This window comes from Accipiter gentilis, chromosome Z, assembly GCF_929443795.1.
Source record: "Accipiter gentilis chromosome Z, bAccGen1.1, whole genome shotgun sequence".
Lineage (NCBI taxonomy): Eukaryota > Metazoa > Chordata > Aves > Accipitriformes > Accipitridae > Astur > Astur gentilis.
This window is the reverse complement of record NC_064919.1, coordinates 82,977,457-82,993,291: the sequence shown is the minus strand read 5'-3', so window position 1 is coordinate 82,993,291 and position 15,835 is coordinate 82,977,457. Positions and strand designations below refer to the sequence as shown.

Below are 15,835 nucleotides of genomic sequence, written 5' to 3'. Positions count from 1 at the left end.
TTATGAAACCTTTGTTTGTCTAAAGCAAGTTGAAGTCCCTACAATATCCCAAATGGGACAGGAGACTTCACTGGTCTATCATAGCTGAAACCATCTAAGCTCTAACAATGGCTGTACTGACTGTCCTAAGACTTTAAAAGGCTTAGCAAACATGAAGACATCCATATCTGGATGTTATATCAGTAGCTAGATCCCAACTCTGCAATCAAAACCAGAGTGGAACAAATGCAGAGGAAAGTGTTCTCAAGGGAAGGCATAACGTAATTGAAACATACTAGTGTAATGCATATTACGTGGAAGTTAATTGAACATGCTACATCTCATATCTCAACCCAGCTTCACAACCACCCATCTCTTCCTTCCAAGGGAACAGAGAGCACATTAGCTGGTAAGTCAGATGCTAGCATTAAAATATAAATCAGTCTGTAATCCTACAATATGGCACTGATGTTACTTAAAGCTGGGTATTCAGCTGCAAAATAGTGCCTTGCTATTTACAAGTCACAGTAATATCTGCTGTTATAGATTTGGAAACAAAAAATTAAGACATACAGAAATTGGTAACATATTTCATCTCTGGGATAAGTAGGAAGTTGAAGGTTCTCAGAAAAGAAATATTGCTGTTATGTAATAGATTATATAATGTGACCTTCAGGTTATAAGCTAAGGCACATTTGTGAAACTGATTGAAGTATTCCTGTAATTTTTAACATTACTTATAGATGAGGATGTTTTGACTGAAGATTCCCTATATCTCTTTCCAAACAAATTTCTATACCTGCCCTTGAAGAATGGTACAGCATTTAAAAATCTGAAAATCTAGATATCTTATTTATGACTACTTAAAAAAAAAGTGTCACCCTATTTCTAGCATAAGCATGAAACAGTCATGAAAGACAGCAGAAGTTATTTCACCCAGATAACAGACACTCTCATCCTATAGTGCAAAAAAACCCAACCCAAAACATTTCTAACATTAAGTAGGAAACAATTTGTTTTTATGAACTTTGGTATCTACTACTTAATATCTAAATTATACTGAATTCTTTATAAGCATAGACATCCGTATGTTAGATGATGATGCAACAGTTCTATTGGAAGGAGTCCAACACAGATGTGGCTACATCCACCAAACTAAAAGATAGAGTCAAAAAAGGGAATGATGTACATTGCCATATAAATCCAAGGAAAGTATGTGAACCCACAGCTGGTTCTCAGCATTCTTTACCCTACTGGAAAGCTTCAATTGATTAAATAAATATCATCAAGAAGGATGCGTATATAGTCACGCAGTTTTGAAGAAAGGTACTTACAGCTTCCATTCTCCAAGAGAAGAATGAAGTTAGCTTTTTCCAACTTAAGTCTAAGGGATACTCAGTAGCAAAAAACAAGCCTTTGTAGCAAGCCTTTGTTGTATTTGGAACATAAGAATTTCTCTTGTTAGCTCAAAAAACCTCTCTCTGTATGTAACAGAGCACAGGTAGCAGATGAAAACAATTTCAGACTCAGAACGTACCGTGGATGTGCACTGCCCTCTGCTGTACTGCTTAAATTCTTCCACTAAGCCGAACAGCCATTTCTGCTGTTACTTTTTAACATCGACAGGTAAGATGCACTTTACCCCAAAACAAAATACTAAAATATTGCTACTCTGAGCATGCAAGCAGTGCCTGCGATGAAAAGATTTACACCTGTCACCTTAGACAATGATAGAGACCTCTCAAGACAGATTTTTAAATGCCCATTTATACATCTCCAAGCAGATAAGGAAAACTACACTTGTTTTAGTTGTTCCCCCATGTGCTTAGAGCAAGACCTTTTAACCTAATCAAGGTCCAATGGTTAATTTTCTACTCTTTCATACAGAGTATGCCGATTCAAAGCAATATATATTTCAGCTTTATCTGTAAGCTAACAAGCCTTCCACGGGGATGTGTCTCTTTTCCCCAAATACCATTTTTTATTTACATGTTTCTCATGCAGTAACATTTCACTTCATAATAAACACTTAACCACATCTCCTAACTCTTAATCACTATGTAATGAAGGTATTCAAGGCATCAGAAGCTGTAGTTCTAAAGTAAGCAAGCAAGCAAAAAAAACCAAACCCAAAACCCAACAAACAAAAAAACAACTCCAAAATTATTTTCCACTACAAGAAATGGTTTTGTTAAAACTTTGTGACATTCATGCAGCTACACATGAACTCATTTTCAACAAAAACACTTGAATTTCCCTCCACCCCAAGGCACTGACTGTAATAGTTGAAGTAGCTTAATTTTCAAATCCTTCATTTCCTCTGGTAAAGAAATCTTCTATTTATTAAGAAACACTAGAATATTCACTCTACCTGGTCTGTTATTAATCCATACAGATGGCAACAAAAAATAACATTAAAAAAAACCTTAAAATAAGTTAGGGAGACTCAAAATGACCATCTGCTATTTTGAACTTTCAAGATAGATGGCTTTTGCTGCAAACTAAAGGATGGACTTGATTAAACAGTAACTTCTACTACCTTCTCTCACCCAGCTGTGAATTTGTAATGAACAGGACACTAAAGAGTCTATTTCCTTCTTTGTTTTTAGAGAAGGCTTAAAAAAACATATATAACCTCAACTAGAGCTGAATGGTCCAGCCAGCTCAACTACTGGATTTTTGTTGCAGTGGTTTGGTTTCATCAGGAACACAAGATTCACAGGGAACAGAAAATGCTGAAGTGAATCCTGCTCTGACAGGTCTCACATTACATTCCCACTTCTGGGACTTATCATGTCAATTTCTCAGAAAATAATACAGATCTGGAAAGTTCACAGAACCACTTTGTTTAAAAGAAAGTCAAATCTGAGACAAGAATTCACATGGACATCTCAGTAAAGTCATTAAGATTATACCTAATTCCCTATGACTACTGATAATACTTGTCTAAACGTCTACTGTACTTGGAATAGCATACATAAAAAAGCAGAATTATTTGACAACTATTAAAATACAACTAGAATCCCACTAGTAAATCTTGAATTTGCTTTCTGATAGCATGTTAAAAAAGCTACTAAACAGGAATGTAACAATTTAATGAAAAATTGAATGGTTTGATAAAGAACAATTAGGATACTTTGGATTAGAGTGACTTTACATGTATTTTTTAATGCATACTTTTTTCCAGCTTCATACCAAGAGTTCTGAGAAAAACATATATAATATAAAATATAATTATGATTTTAGCCAAGTTTAAGATAATGGTGAAATGTTTCTTGGTCTTACGTAAAGGCAGTCAAATTTTACCATATACTATGTCCATACTACTTTCAAAAAAGGTAGCATCGCTCAAGAAAATTCTTGTGTTTAAGAAAAAACAACTTACAGGTCCAGCTTACAGTATCAAAAATGATGGTAGAACACAGGACCATAAAATAAGCCAACTGAAAACTATACAAGAACTCCAGTGTTTGTAAACATGTCTGTGTTGGGGTTAAGTTAGACTTCTATAACCTACAGATGTATAAATGGCTCTTAAACTGATATCAAAACCACATATCAGATACACATTTTTTCATATCTTGCCTACTAATGTATTTAGAAAGCAATTAATCTACTTGTTTTCTTATTCTTCAGCTGCCGTTTCACACTACTAATAATTTAAACCTAAACTTTGATTCACTGAACTAAATATTACCTTAGATGAGACAATATAACTTGACATTTAAAAATATATATTCTAATCTACAATACTCAGTGGGTTATACTCAAGGAAAATGGAACACAACAGTACCAACACATTAGAAATTAAACAACTGCTGTTATAAAATTATACTGCTAAAAAGAATTACCTGTTTTTGTTAGCAAAAGATTATCCAGATGTCTATCTCCAACTCCAAGGATGTAAGTAATTACACAATAACCAGCTGTAACAAGTAAATTGTAAATATCAATATCTTTCCTGGAGAGCAACAAGTTCCACACAATTAACAACAGTGTATGACATTATCTCAGTTCTTGTTCATTAGTAATAAATATACCATAGAGACTGGGGCAGGGGTGATGCTGGTGAAGAATAATCAAGATTGTCAGCAGTGTGAAGAACATTTGAAGTAACAGATTAGAAACGCTGAAGTTTATTCGGTACTGCCTAGATTTTAATTTCTTACTACACAATCATGCACTTAACACTAAAAGCCTAAATTCATTCAATATTGGGATCAAGATACTTCAAAGGAAGATGAAGTGCTCTGAGCAAAATGAATGTACTCATTTTGAACTGAAGACTGTAACAAACATTAGACATTGATATGAATCAGAATGTATATGTCAGCAGTATTCACAAGCTAAGCAGTAAGCCAGACAGTGGTAAGTAGTGAACTGCTTAATTGTTACTTTCACCCACTAACAAGAACAGTTTGAAGCAGCTCTAAAGACTGTGCCATCAGAAAGCAAAGGGGAAAGGAGAAGATACTGTGGAGCAACAAATGAATTCCTTTTTTTTTTTTTGTAGAATGAAGTTGCTTTTCATTTAATGGACAGCAAATGTGATATGTTAACATTCCCACCAGTTTACTGAACAAGAACAACACTAACACTTTTTCTTGTCATCCAAATGGAACAAGAAGTTGAATGTAGCCTCAGCCCCCATAAAATCTGAAGTTTTAAAAACAAATAAAAATTTTTCACCTCAAATACAGATGATTTCTTATTATATAAATGCTTTATACCTCCCTGAATTATAAAGGCCCCAACTCATGAAGTGGAAGGGTCAGAGGCAAGATTATTGCTAGAAAACAAAGAATATTTAACTTCTAGTCTCCTTTAAATAGAACAAGAAGAGGGCTAAGGAGAGGAATTGCGTATGACATGCCAGGCTCAAAACCGTTCTTTTCACAGGGATTCTGACAGCAAGTACATGCTTAGTGCCCTATCTGCAGTCATCTGACGTGAAATGGCTTAATACCTCATCTACCCTGTCCTTTATACTTCAGATATGAAGTTACCAACTGTAAGACTGTAACTTACCACAGCTCTTAACATACGTGTCCATCACCTCTGCACTTATTCCATGAGGGCCAGTCTCACTAGGTGCATGTTTTCTGAAGAAGTTCTGGAGGGGAAGTCATCAACATATTTAGTTATTCCACATGATCTGAAACAGGATCTTTATAACTGGTAGAAAAAAAGAGATTTACATCAAGACCACAAATGGCCATCACTACAATCTGTAGTAAACTAACAACCACTCCTCAAAAAACTAGTAAGATCTAATTTCGTATCGCTTTGTCTTAATCATCACATTCCTATACTCAAGAGAAACAGATCTCAAGTTCGAACTGAAAAGCAGTTTTCTTTACTAACAGCTTCAGAAAGTTAACAATGCATTGAAAAGTTACTGATTAATAACTATGAGTGCAAATACTTCCACAGGAAACTGTTTTGGCCAGATCAACAAAAACTAAAACAGGACTAACAGTCCAGATTAGTAACTACATTTGGAACACGCTCTCTTACAAAGTTTATCATTGCTATACGTCTCCATATTCCTCAATACAACAAACCACTACTGAATTTAAAAGGAAAATTTAAGTCATCAAATGGAAACTTCACATTTCCTGTGAAATGGGAACAGGGCCAAAACAGTCCTTCCCACCACTCAGAAGAACACTGTTTTATTTCCTTGAGATGAAAGGTAACTAAATTAAATCCAAGCCTAAGCACATGTTTCTTCCAGTAAGCAAACACAAACCTAAGCAAGCACTGGAAGAGGAGCTTTGTAGGCAACTAGATGACATACAAGTGACTAAAATCATAATGAAAAAATGAAGGGAATCTTAAAAAAAGAGGAGATGGTACTGAAGGAAGGTACCTGCAGGCAATTTAAGAAAGTTTTGCTTGAAAAGTGCTCCTGTTGTAATGTGTATCAGAGATTTAAGGCCTGGAGAAAGCTTTAATTATCTTTGCTTGCAGAAAAAAAAGCCCTTCTGAAATATGTTAAAAAAGCTGACAGAGTAAAGATTCTGTTAAATGAAGTCCCTAAGCGAAATGTGGAAGGAAATTTTTAACTGCTTAACAGGGTACTATAGTGAGATCTACTTTCAGTGTTCCAAAATGTTACATGCTGTATGTTAAAAAACAAAACCAAAAAAACCACAAACTAAAAATCCACACATACTTCAGACCATCCAAATGCTAAATTGTCAAGTGTAGAACAGAAATACCTCTAAAACATAAACTGTAATTTCAAGATTGTTGATAGAAGGTAAATAACACTCAAACATCAAAACACCTTTTCTGTCCTGCAGATCTGCATTACCAGCCCATATTAGATTACTTGCTTTAATTCTTTTCAGAAGTGAAACATTTTTTAGTATCTATATACAGTACCCATCTTTATTATAAGAGCTGCGACACCCAAAATGAACATTTACAAGAAGAATAAACCAAACGTTCACAATACCTAAAAATGTTCATTTAGTTTTTATTTCCTTGGCCTACAATGCCCAGCTATTTTATCATGCTTTGGGCACGGGAAATCTGAGCTCTATAATGTATTTTGTCATTGATCTGTGAAGTAATTGCAGATCACATTCTTTTGGCATCTTGTCTATTTAGATTAGCAATTCTTCACAGGAAGAATTGCTCCTTGTGTCTGCACAGCAACTAAAACAGTGGGGCACCCATTTCAGATTGGAATATGATGTTATGAGTAATTGCAAAATTACAATTTCACAAGCATTTCTAAATATATTATTTTATAAAAACATCCAATGAACTAGAATATGAGTACTATGTTTCCAAGATTACAAAGGATTGCCAAGAAAACACTTTCTAAACTGTATGAGTATTGAATGTGTAGATGCAGCTTATCACCATCTTTACAGAATAAAAAGTTCAAGAAACTTAAGCAACTTGATGCCGGTCATTGTCTGACTAATGATAAGCATTTTTTACAAATAAGCATATCAAATGCCTATCATTTATTAAGCAAACAATAATGGCAAGTGACAAGCATTTTTTAACCTCCGCATTTTTAATATATGTAGTTTATAGTAGCTGGGAGCTGTTTACTTTGGTTCCCAGTTACTGAGCCATGACCACATACAAACTTAATTATCAACTGGAAAAAAGGGAAAAAAGGTACTGTGACAAATTGAATCCAACATAAACATGCTGTGTTTTCATTAAAAAAAACTTATTAGCTATATCTCTCACATGGCAATTTGGTATATTTTTATCTAACTATATTTATCTCAACCAGCTGAACTCGGCTACCTAGCTTGTGTACTGTGCTTGAAACTAGCATGAATTTTGTGTGCCACTACTCAATTATGTGTCCCTACTCAATTTCATGACAGTTACAGAAAGATTGCTAAAAAGAAAAAAAAAGAAAAAAATCACACAGTTTCTATACAGCCACTATGACAGGGAAACAGACTTCAAAAATTATATGAAAAAACTATTTAGTTGTTCCATCAAAAAAAAATAAAAATTAAACATACTTTGACCAAGTATCAAGCCAAAACTATCACATGAACAACAGAAACACTTAACAACAAAACAGTAAAGAAAAGTGTCATGCACCTACCATTCATCATTACAGCAAAGCCAGAATTTCAGTATCACAACTAAATTACACTTTAATCACTTAAATGGTATTACTTTTAGGACATGAGATACTCATGTGGTGATTTAAGTATTATTTTTTTTTAAAGTAAAACATCTGCTGTAAATATACTTATCTTTCAAGCTATAATTTTTCTTCTAACAGATACAAAAATCAGTGGGAGACTAAAGACTTTTGTATGAGATCTAAGTGTGCAATTTATACTGTTTGATCAGGAGACGACTTAAAAATCCCCCATCACATACCTGTATACTTTCCTCAGTAGCAAGAACTTCTGCAACTGGTACTGACTGAATAAACTGCATGAAGCCTGTGACAGAAAACAGTCAAAAAAAGAAAAATCTCCAATGCATAGAACTTTCAGGCTACTCTATAATGCATGGTTATTAAAGGACAACACTAATACACACTTTCATTCAGCTGCTTCTCATCAGCAAAAAACCCATTTTGTTCCAATTTTCTACACCTTCAGTGGTTTTAAAACAACTTGTCATTAATGCCAAGTTTGCTTGCAGAAGGTCTGTTCTTCCAAGTTTTCATGGGAAGAGAAAGTAAATCAATGGCTTTCTAAATATTTAGCCAGAATGTTTCTAAAAACATAGTCAAGTTTGATTTTGTTTTGTCTCATTTTTTTCCTCCATCTCATGCAAAGATCTATAAATAGGAGAGGTAAAAGTTACTTGTCCAAGATCACACAGCAAGCTAGCAGCAAAGATAAGACTACTGATTATCACATACTCCAAAATCCAGACCAGGCTTCTTTTATGAAGATACTTGAGTCACTTATGGAATACCGTGGTCACTCAGGTTGTTTACTTCCATGACTTCTATTGCAACAAGATTTTCTAACACATTTGAGCTCCTTTTTAGAATACTGTACTAAGCAAAACATCTCATGAAAATACTGTGTCACAACACAGTCTATGAACGAGGGAGAAGACTCCTCCCAATACCGTATTATTTAGGAAATAAAAGTATTCATACCATGTTTTGTACTAGTTGCCAGCACTTTATAGGGTGTCAGTTTCAAATCCAGATTCTCTTTTCTTAACAGCTGGAAAAAAACAACACACAAAAGCAAAGATGAATGCAACAGAAAGGCAGCTTCTACTTCTAAAACCAATGTGTATTGGACATTGATCTCCACTGTTCTTCATTTAAATTAGTAATGAGTGAAAGCCTGTTTGACTTTTTTTTTTTTTTAAAATCTACACAGGATCATTGCATGTCTATAAAGAAAAGAAAAAAGCCACCTAAGATCTGAGAACCCTGGAATGTATTAGCAACATAAACTGCATTAACAGGTTTTAACAGTCCGCTCTCGACAAGGAAAATCAAGAACAGAGAAGGGCAAGGATGTGAATTAATATTGCTCACCTTATCCATGAGTGAAATAATCTGAAGAATAAGTTGATCTTGACGTAAATCATCACCATGCTTAAAAATTACAGGGTATTTGCCTCCGTCTTCTGTCTTGAAGAATAACTGAGCAGGCATTAAGGCACTCTGGAAAAGGAAACTTGTTCTACTAAACTGGTTCATATTAAAATGTTGCTACAGTAGAGTTCTAAAATATAACTCTTTGTTTACTGCACTGTAGATAAGTGAATTAAGCAAGTATCAGGTCATCAGAGTCAAGTATCGAATTCAGTTACAAAAAGGTTTAGAATAGTCCCATTTGAATACCAACAGTGTGGCAGTGAGTACCAGAGCTCTTTTGCTATTCCTCCAATTTGATAGAAAAGAAGCAATTCTAAAGCTTCTAAAAGCAGTTACTCATTGTTTAGGACTAAACATTTAGAACATACCATTTCTAGTTACCAAAAGAGTGATCTAGGCATGTTTTAAAAAACACAAAACCACAAAAAAACAAAACCCCCTTAAGGCTTTCCTCCTTTTTTAGCAAGGAGTGTGAAGGATACATTCCCTTGCCACATCCCCCCTCCAGCAGCAGAAGAGAAAGGACAGAAGTATTCAAGTTTTGTTTGTATGCATAATTCCAATCAACACAGAAGCATTATGCAAAAGGTCACAACAAAACAAATTTAAACTGACCAGATCAAAAAGAGACACAATTATAGGATAAACATCAAAGAAATGCTAGGGGCAAGACATCTTAAACAATTAATTGCTTCCTTAATCTATTTAGTAAAAGCAAAAATGCCTTTTTACTTTGTTGTTTGAGAAAGCCAATTTAATTGTTTGCAATTTCTCTGCATAAAATGGGTTGAAGGGAATCAATTACCTACATGAATTATTTCATCTATTGCAACTGACCAAGTCACTTCCCTCAAAAACAAAACCAAAAAAATATTCAAGATGCAGAGTTTAATATTAGAGCACTTACATTAGATTTTCACACGCAATGAATGTTTCAAAATTATTAAGTTCGATAAATAAAGGAAAAATTATTCTTTAAATAGTCCTACAAAAGCTACTATGTGATGTCCAAGAGCACCAAAAATTAGTCATTTATCCAACAGTACAGAATGAGAGATTAAATGGAAATCTGTAACCTTTCAAAATCAGGTGAATCAAAACCATCTCCGATTTTGAAAGAAGTTATCTCTCAGATTTTTGGTCCTAACTTTTCTACATTGCTACAGTAGACCAATATGTAGAAGACTATCTGACTTGAGTTTGTCCTGATCAAGCTAAGCTATTACTCTTGATAAGAAATATTTAGTTGCTGTTCCAGCAGTATTTTTGTCGACAGTCTTCCCCCAACCCTTACAACATATTCATGCTAAAAGTTGACCCAAGTTTGCAAAATCTTGTTTTCATGACAACATCTTTCCAATGCTGCCTCCAACCTGGGGTGCAAGAACATGCAATTGAAGAAGCGTACTCTTCAAAGAGACTAACTGGTATATAAAGAAGCAAGCCAAAGTTGGGAAACCAAGAGATGGTTTGGTAAAAAACTATGCAAAAATGTTCATCTCTGATATTAAGTAAACACAAATTATATCACAGTCACCAAAGTTTGAAAATACTGGGCATAATAAAATTATGAGCTAGTAGAGATGATTGATTAATATTGGTTGTCACAGCAGCTTGTACATTTTTTAACTGGCAGAGAATGCCTCCTGGACATAGGCCTGACTCATAAAGCACATTTTGGTCATCTTAAAATTAGATCACAGTCACCTATATGAGTTGAAAGTAAATTTATAAAGAGGTTCTACATCACCGGACACAGGTAATAACTTACATTCCAAGTAGTATAGGAAGGAAAATAACCCCAGGCCTTTCAACTGTTTATTAACTAGATTAAGGGATGGCCATATGATCACAAGCAACTGTTACAGATTGGTTTAAGGACTTATCAACCATAGGGATATAGGATCTACCAGTCAGCCCACTTGATTTGTATGATTCTGATCACACATGGTATTCCTATTGGATACCATCTAACTAAAGTTCAGAGAAATTCTGAAGTAGGAAGCACGCCTTGAGCTTGGGGACTTCATAAACTTTATAAACTGTATCATTCTTACAAAAGCTGCTTTAAAGTTTGCACATTAACTTGAAAAAAAGAGTTTCACAAAGAAAATAGAGTTGTTTAACCACTTTAAGAGCATGTTACAGTTACATCTTGCCTCGACTATGTCAGCCCCTTTAAATCTTTAAAACCGATGTTTCTAAGCTTAGTGCTCATAAGATTTGTTTGTATTTCAGCTATTCAGAATATCTTATTTACCTTGAAGAGTGTGGCTTTTTCAGGGATTATCCCTTTAATTTTCACCTGAGGTTCCAGAGGAAGTGGAATAAGTTCCATATCTGCCAAATTCATCTTTTCATTATCTGCTAACAATGCCTGAAGCCTCTCATTCTAAAAGAATAAAAGAAATGAAAACTTGTTTTAAAAAAAGCTAAAAACCCCACAACCATAACACACATAGTAGGTATGTGTTAAACAGTTAAACAGCCTTTTAACAATGGATGTATTATTAATAAATAGCCAATTTATTAAATTATTTACTCTTCCAAAGAATCAAGGTTTCACTCTTAAAATCCAGTGAAATAAAAATTCCTCACTTGCAGTAATGTGTATAAGGAAGCAAATACTCCATCTAGTCTGAGTATAGTCAAGCAATTTTAAGTGCCAGATACAACAGACTTAAATTTATTTCTAAATTACCTGTACAAGTAGCAGGATGATTTGTTTTCCATACCAGTATCAAACGTTAGCTCTGTTTCAGAAACTGGATTCAAGTCTTTAGCTCTGACCATTTAAATCCCTGAACTCAAGGAGATCCCCTACCATCAGTGAACCAAATTGCAAACAGCTCGCACAGATCTGATTTCAGGGCTTGCTCTACATTCCTACAACTGTAGTTACCAGGAACACAATACCAGTCAATTTTCAAGTACTTTACACTTGGTGCCCTACATAATAAAGGTTGAATACATAAAAGTCTCTAGCCTTTTCCCTTACTGAATATAACAGGCAAAAACACACAGCAAAGTAGCCCACTACTTTTAGGAATACTTTTAGTGGTTTAACTGCTGCTAGCTAGATTTTAATTGAAAAACCAAAGCAATTTGTTTCTTAGTTTTACAGAAATATCCCAGCAGTTATAAAAGACTATATGACAGAATGCTACCAATGTATTGCACAAGCAAGAAATAGATTCTTACGAATTGAAAAACACTCCTCCTCTTTTAGTGATTACACCTTTATTACTGATACACAGAATATTCACAAAATTTCATAACAATGATGCAATACTTGTGCTTCATTTTCCTGCAGAAATATACCCCACAGATTTAAAGAAGGGTGACAAAAATCATTACACTGAAAAATACATGTTTAAAAATACTGATGTGTGCCAGAAGAAAAAAAAATCAAAATCAAAAACCAAACATGAATAGAAATCCCTCTGGCCTTCCTGCTTCCTCCACATACACACCCGTCAAGTTCACTTAAAATATTTTAACTAAGGACGACAAATCTTCTTAAAATGCACCTATGATAGAAATCCCTTTCCAAAAGATGCAACAGAAGGCAAAGTTCCTTATAAAAGAATAGTTTTGTGGCTCTTGGAACAAATTAAACATTGCTGCTAGTCAAATTTCATTATCTATCCTGGCATAATTCTCACACCATAATAACCTCTGCTACCCTCCCACATCCCCCACAACTTGTTCACTCTTATATCTTCAACTACTCAATTATTCCCCTATCTTCCTTTAGCCAAAGTATCCCAAGATTTTTCTAAAGGGCCTCTTCTGTTTTGCATCTACAAACTTTCAGAACACTTTGGAACTTTGACTTATCTAAACCTCTCCAAAGTTTGTTGCAAGTTACCTAAAGTTATTACAGGACAGATGGACATCTGTTAAAAATCTCAGTGCTAACAATTTTTAGTTAAGAGCCAACATTCCTATTATCAAATTCTAGCCAGAGATAATTTTTTCAATCCTTTAGTTACCTTTTTCTTACGATTCCCACTTTCACGCTGCACTGCTTTCATTACATGAACCAGCCGATCTACAAATGTCTGCTGGGCTGCCAACAATGAACGCATAACTCTGACAGACTTATCACCCTAAATGAATTAAAAGAAACAAAATTAGTTCTTTGTTCTGTAATTATTTTATCTAGAAATTATTCCTCTATTCTTAGACCTTTGGGCTTTTAAGAGGTAAATGAATAATGATCAATTTCCTGTCAATTCGAAAGGTATGTTCTGTAAAACACAATCAGAATCACTGTAGCTGGCAATCAATTATCTGACCAGCAGTGCACTTCAATTTGCATCAACAATTTCAGTGGTGAACAGTCATGCATGACAAACCTATTCACACAGCCAAAATAAGTTAGTAAGGATAAGCACATGGAATATTCTTATGAAGTATAAGAGTCAGATTTAAGCAACATGCCTAAAATCAGAATTTTAGTATGAAGTGTGAGATACGTGAAAATCAGGAAAGGCTGCACATCTGCTGTAAGTTATAGCTTGCAATTCACAAAAGTTTTTATTTTTGTTTTTGCTTTTTTTCCCCACTGCTCCAGCACCCTCTGCTGCTGATACACAGAACAACATTGTGAATTCAAAAGATAGGTGTCTTGTCTCAATTTACACTGCAAGGACAAATGCTTCCAATAAAGAAATAGTAAATAAAGTAGACTGATTATACAAGAAAGGATTTTAGGCCCAGCAGGTTACTAACAGGAATAAGCAATAAAACAGAGGAAAGAGTTCCCAATACTTGTTCTTTTCTTTTTCAGTAGTTTCTTTGGTTTACCACAAATTCAAAATTCAAGCAAAAGCTGAAGCTTTTTTTAAAATTTCAATACCTATGACATAAAAAACTGTCGTCCTCCTAGACACCTATGTCTTTTTAAAGAATTACTATCCCAAACCACTATGTATTTCCTTACGCAGAGGCATTACCTTCAGCAAAGCCTGACTAAATCTTCTCATCACATTCAAGTACATTTCATGAGTCTTTGGGTCCCTCTGCTGAGTGTCTTGGTCTTCACACTCCACTATTACATACCTGCAGCATAAAAACAACCCAAGTTATGCTGTACTCTGGTGCTACACAATTTGAGTGAAATACAGTAGCCCTGTATTATAGGCCTGGAACTAAAAATAAAGTCAACCTTTGAATGAGATTGCTATTTCAACCAACAGGTGAACTCTTCAAAATTGCAGAGTCACAAATTCCCACTTGGATCAGGAGAGCCTATCAAAGTTTCTGAGGTCTTTCACTTGCAATGAAGCGGCATCACTCAAACAGAACAAGTCAGAAGTCCAAATCACATGAACACTCCAACCAAGCAGTACACATGGGAGGAGCAGGCATTCCACTGTGCTACTACCCTCTACACAATGTAGTGGCTGCAAACTTGCTATTCAAACATACCTGCAAAACCAAGAAGAATCTCACCCTGCCTGTTCCCTATTTTACCATCAGCAATGGTGGAAGAGATGGTGTTAGTCCTGAAGCAGCTCTGCAAAGTCTACATTCCAAAATAAGTTTTCATTTCTAAAATTAGGATTCAGGTACAAGATTTAAACAGTACAACTTGGGACAGTTATACTGAAAATTTATATGTTAAGCAGTTGTTTGGAATGCTTTTGTGCATCTTTCTGTTCACAGCACTTACAATCAAGAAGTAGCTATGCACAGAAGTTATTCTTTCCGTTGATCAATCTATCTCCTAGCACCACCCAGTAAAAAAAAATATAATCCCACTGTTAAAAAAAGGAAAAAATTAGGAAGTCAGTTGATTTTAAAACACTGAATTTGAATTCAAAAGCAACTCTACACACTCAACAAACACATCTGGACTTTACTCTGGCAGCTATATAACCCTTCCTTATGCACTTTTTCAGAATCTCTTTGCAACTGAACAATTAGGGGACAAATTAGAGGACTGTCATTTACAGCTGATCAGATTTGACTAGTCTTATTTGTAGATACACAATGTATTATATACATTAAAATAAGGCATATGTAACTCATTCCATGAGTATTATCTCAATGAAATCTGTAACTAAAGATTACTTCTAGGACTTTGGTAATAAATTGCTCTACAACATTCCCTCACTAAAATGACAAAATTAGATTGCAGCAATATGTGCATAAAAATAAGTCCAAATTTAAAAAGTCTGTGCACCAAAACTTAAAGGAAAACAGGAAGTAATGAAGTGAAACATGTCATTTTCATCTTCATTTGTTAAAAAGCCCTAGACAGTTTCTCAAAGCTATCTTGAGACAAGGAGCAAGAGTAATGCTTCATACTCTGATAGGTGTCTCATATGTCCGAAGAAGAGACAGAAAAAAGCAATAGCTGACTTCTGTAGCTGCTGTTAAAGTATGAGGATAGGATAGCTTTACAGTGACAAGTGACTGAGCAGAGGTTTGATTTTCAAGGGTTACTGTACTTTTTCCATTGATTATTTTAGGTGCATGCTGTGTCTGGATAGTTGAAACAAGCAATTGATCAGCAGCCAAGAGGATTTATGGCTACGTCAGCTGAAACAGTGGCTGCAACATTTGTATTTTGTCACTGAGAAATTGAGATGTCTGGAAAGAAAACAAAGAATAAATTGACTGGGGTTTTTTGGGTTTTGGGTTGGTGGTTGGTTTGTTTTTTGTTTTTTTTTGTTGTTGTTGTTGTTTGTGATTTGTCTTTTTTTTTTTTTTTAATAAAGTCATAAGACAAAAACTTCAGAGTTCTGGACATTTGAACTTTCTGTAGAATGAGAT

General features: G+C 34.7%; 1 protein-coding gene across 3 annotated transcripts in view; it reads right to left on the bottom strand.

The window, feature by feature from the left end:
* PIK3C3 (phosphatidylinositol 3-kinase catalytic subunit type 3) overlaps nt 1–15,835 on the bottom strand; it is an 81,616-nt gene that overhangs the window by 37,554 nt on the left and 28,227 nt on the right. For all 3 annotated transcript variants that reach the window (XM_049795168.1, XM_049795169.1, XM_049795170.1), the window contains 8 exons: nt 14,011–14,116; nt 13,045–13,161; nt 11,310–11,441; nt 8,987–9,115; nt 8,594–8,663; nt 7,855–7,919; nt 5,008–5,092; nt 3,831–3,905 (listed from right to left, as the gene is read on the bottom strand). In XM_049795168.1, the coding sequence (XP_049651125.1) occupies nt 3,831–3,905; nt 5,008–5,092; nt 7,855–7,919; nt 8,594–8,663; nt 8,987–9,115; nt 11,310–11,441; nt 13,045–13,161; nt 14,011–14,116 (779 nt within the window). The remainder of the gene's footprint in view (nt 1–3,830; nt 3,906–5,007; nt 5,093–7,854; nt 7,920–8,593; nt 8,664–8,986; nt 9,116–11,309; nt 11,442–13,044; nt 13,162–14,010; nt 14,117–15,835) is intronic.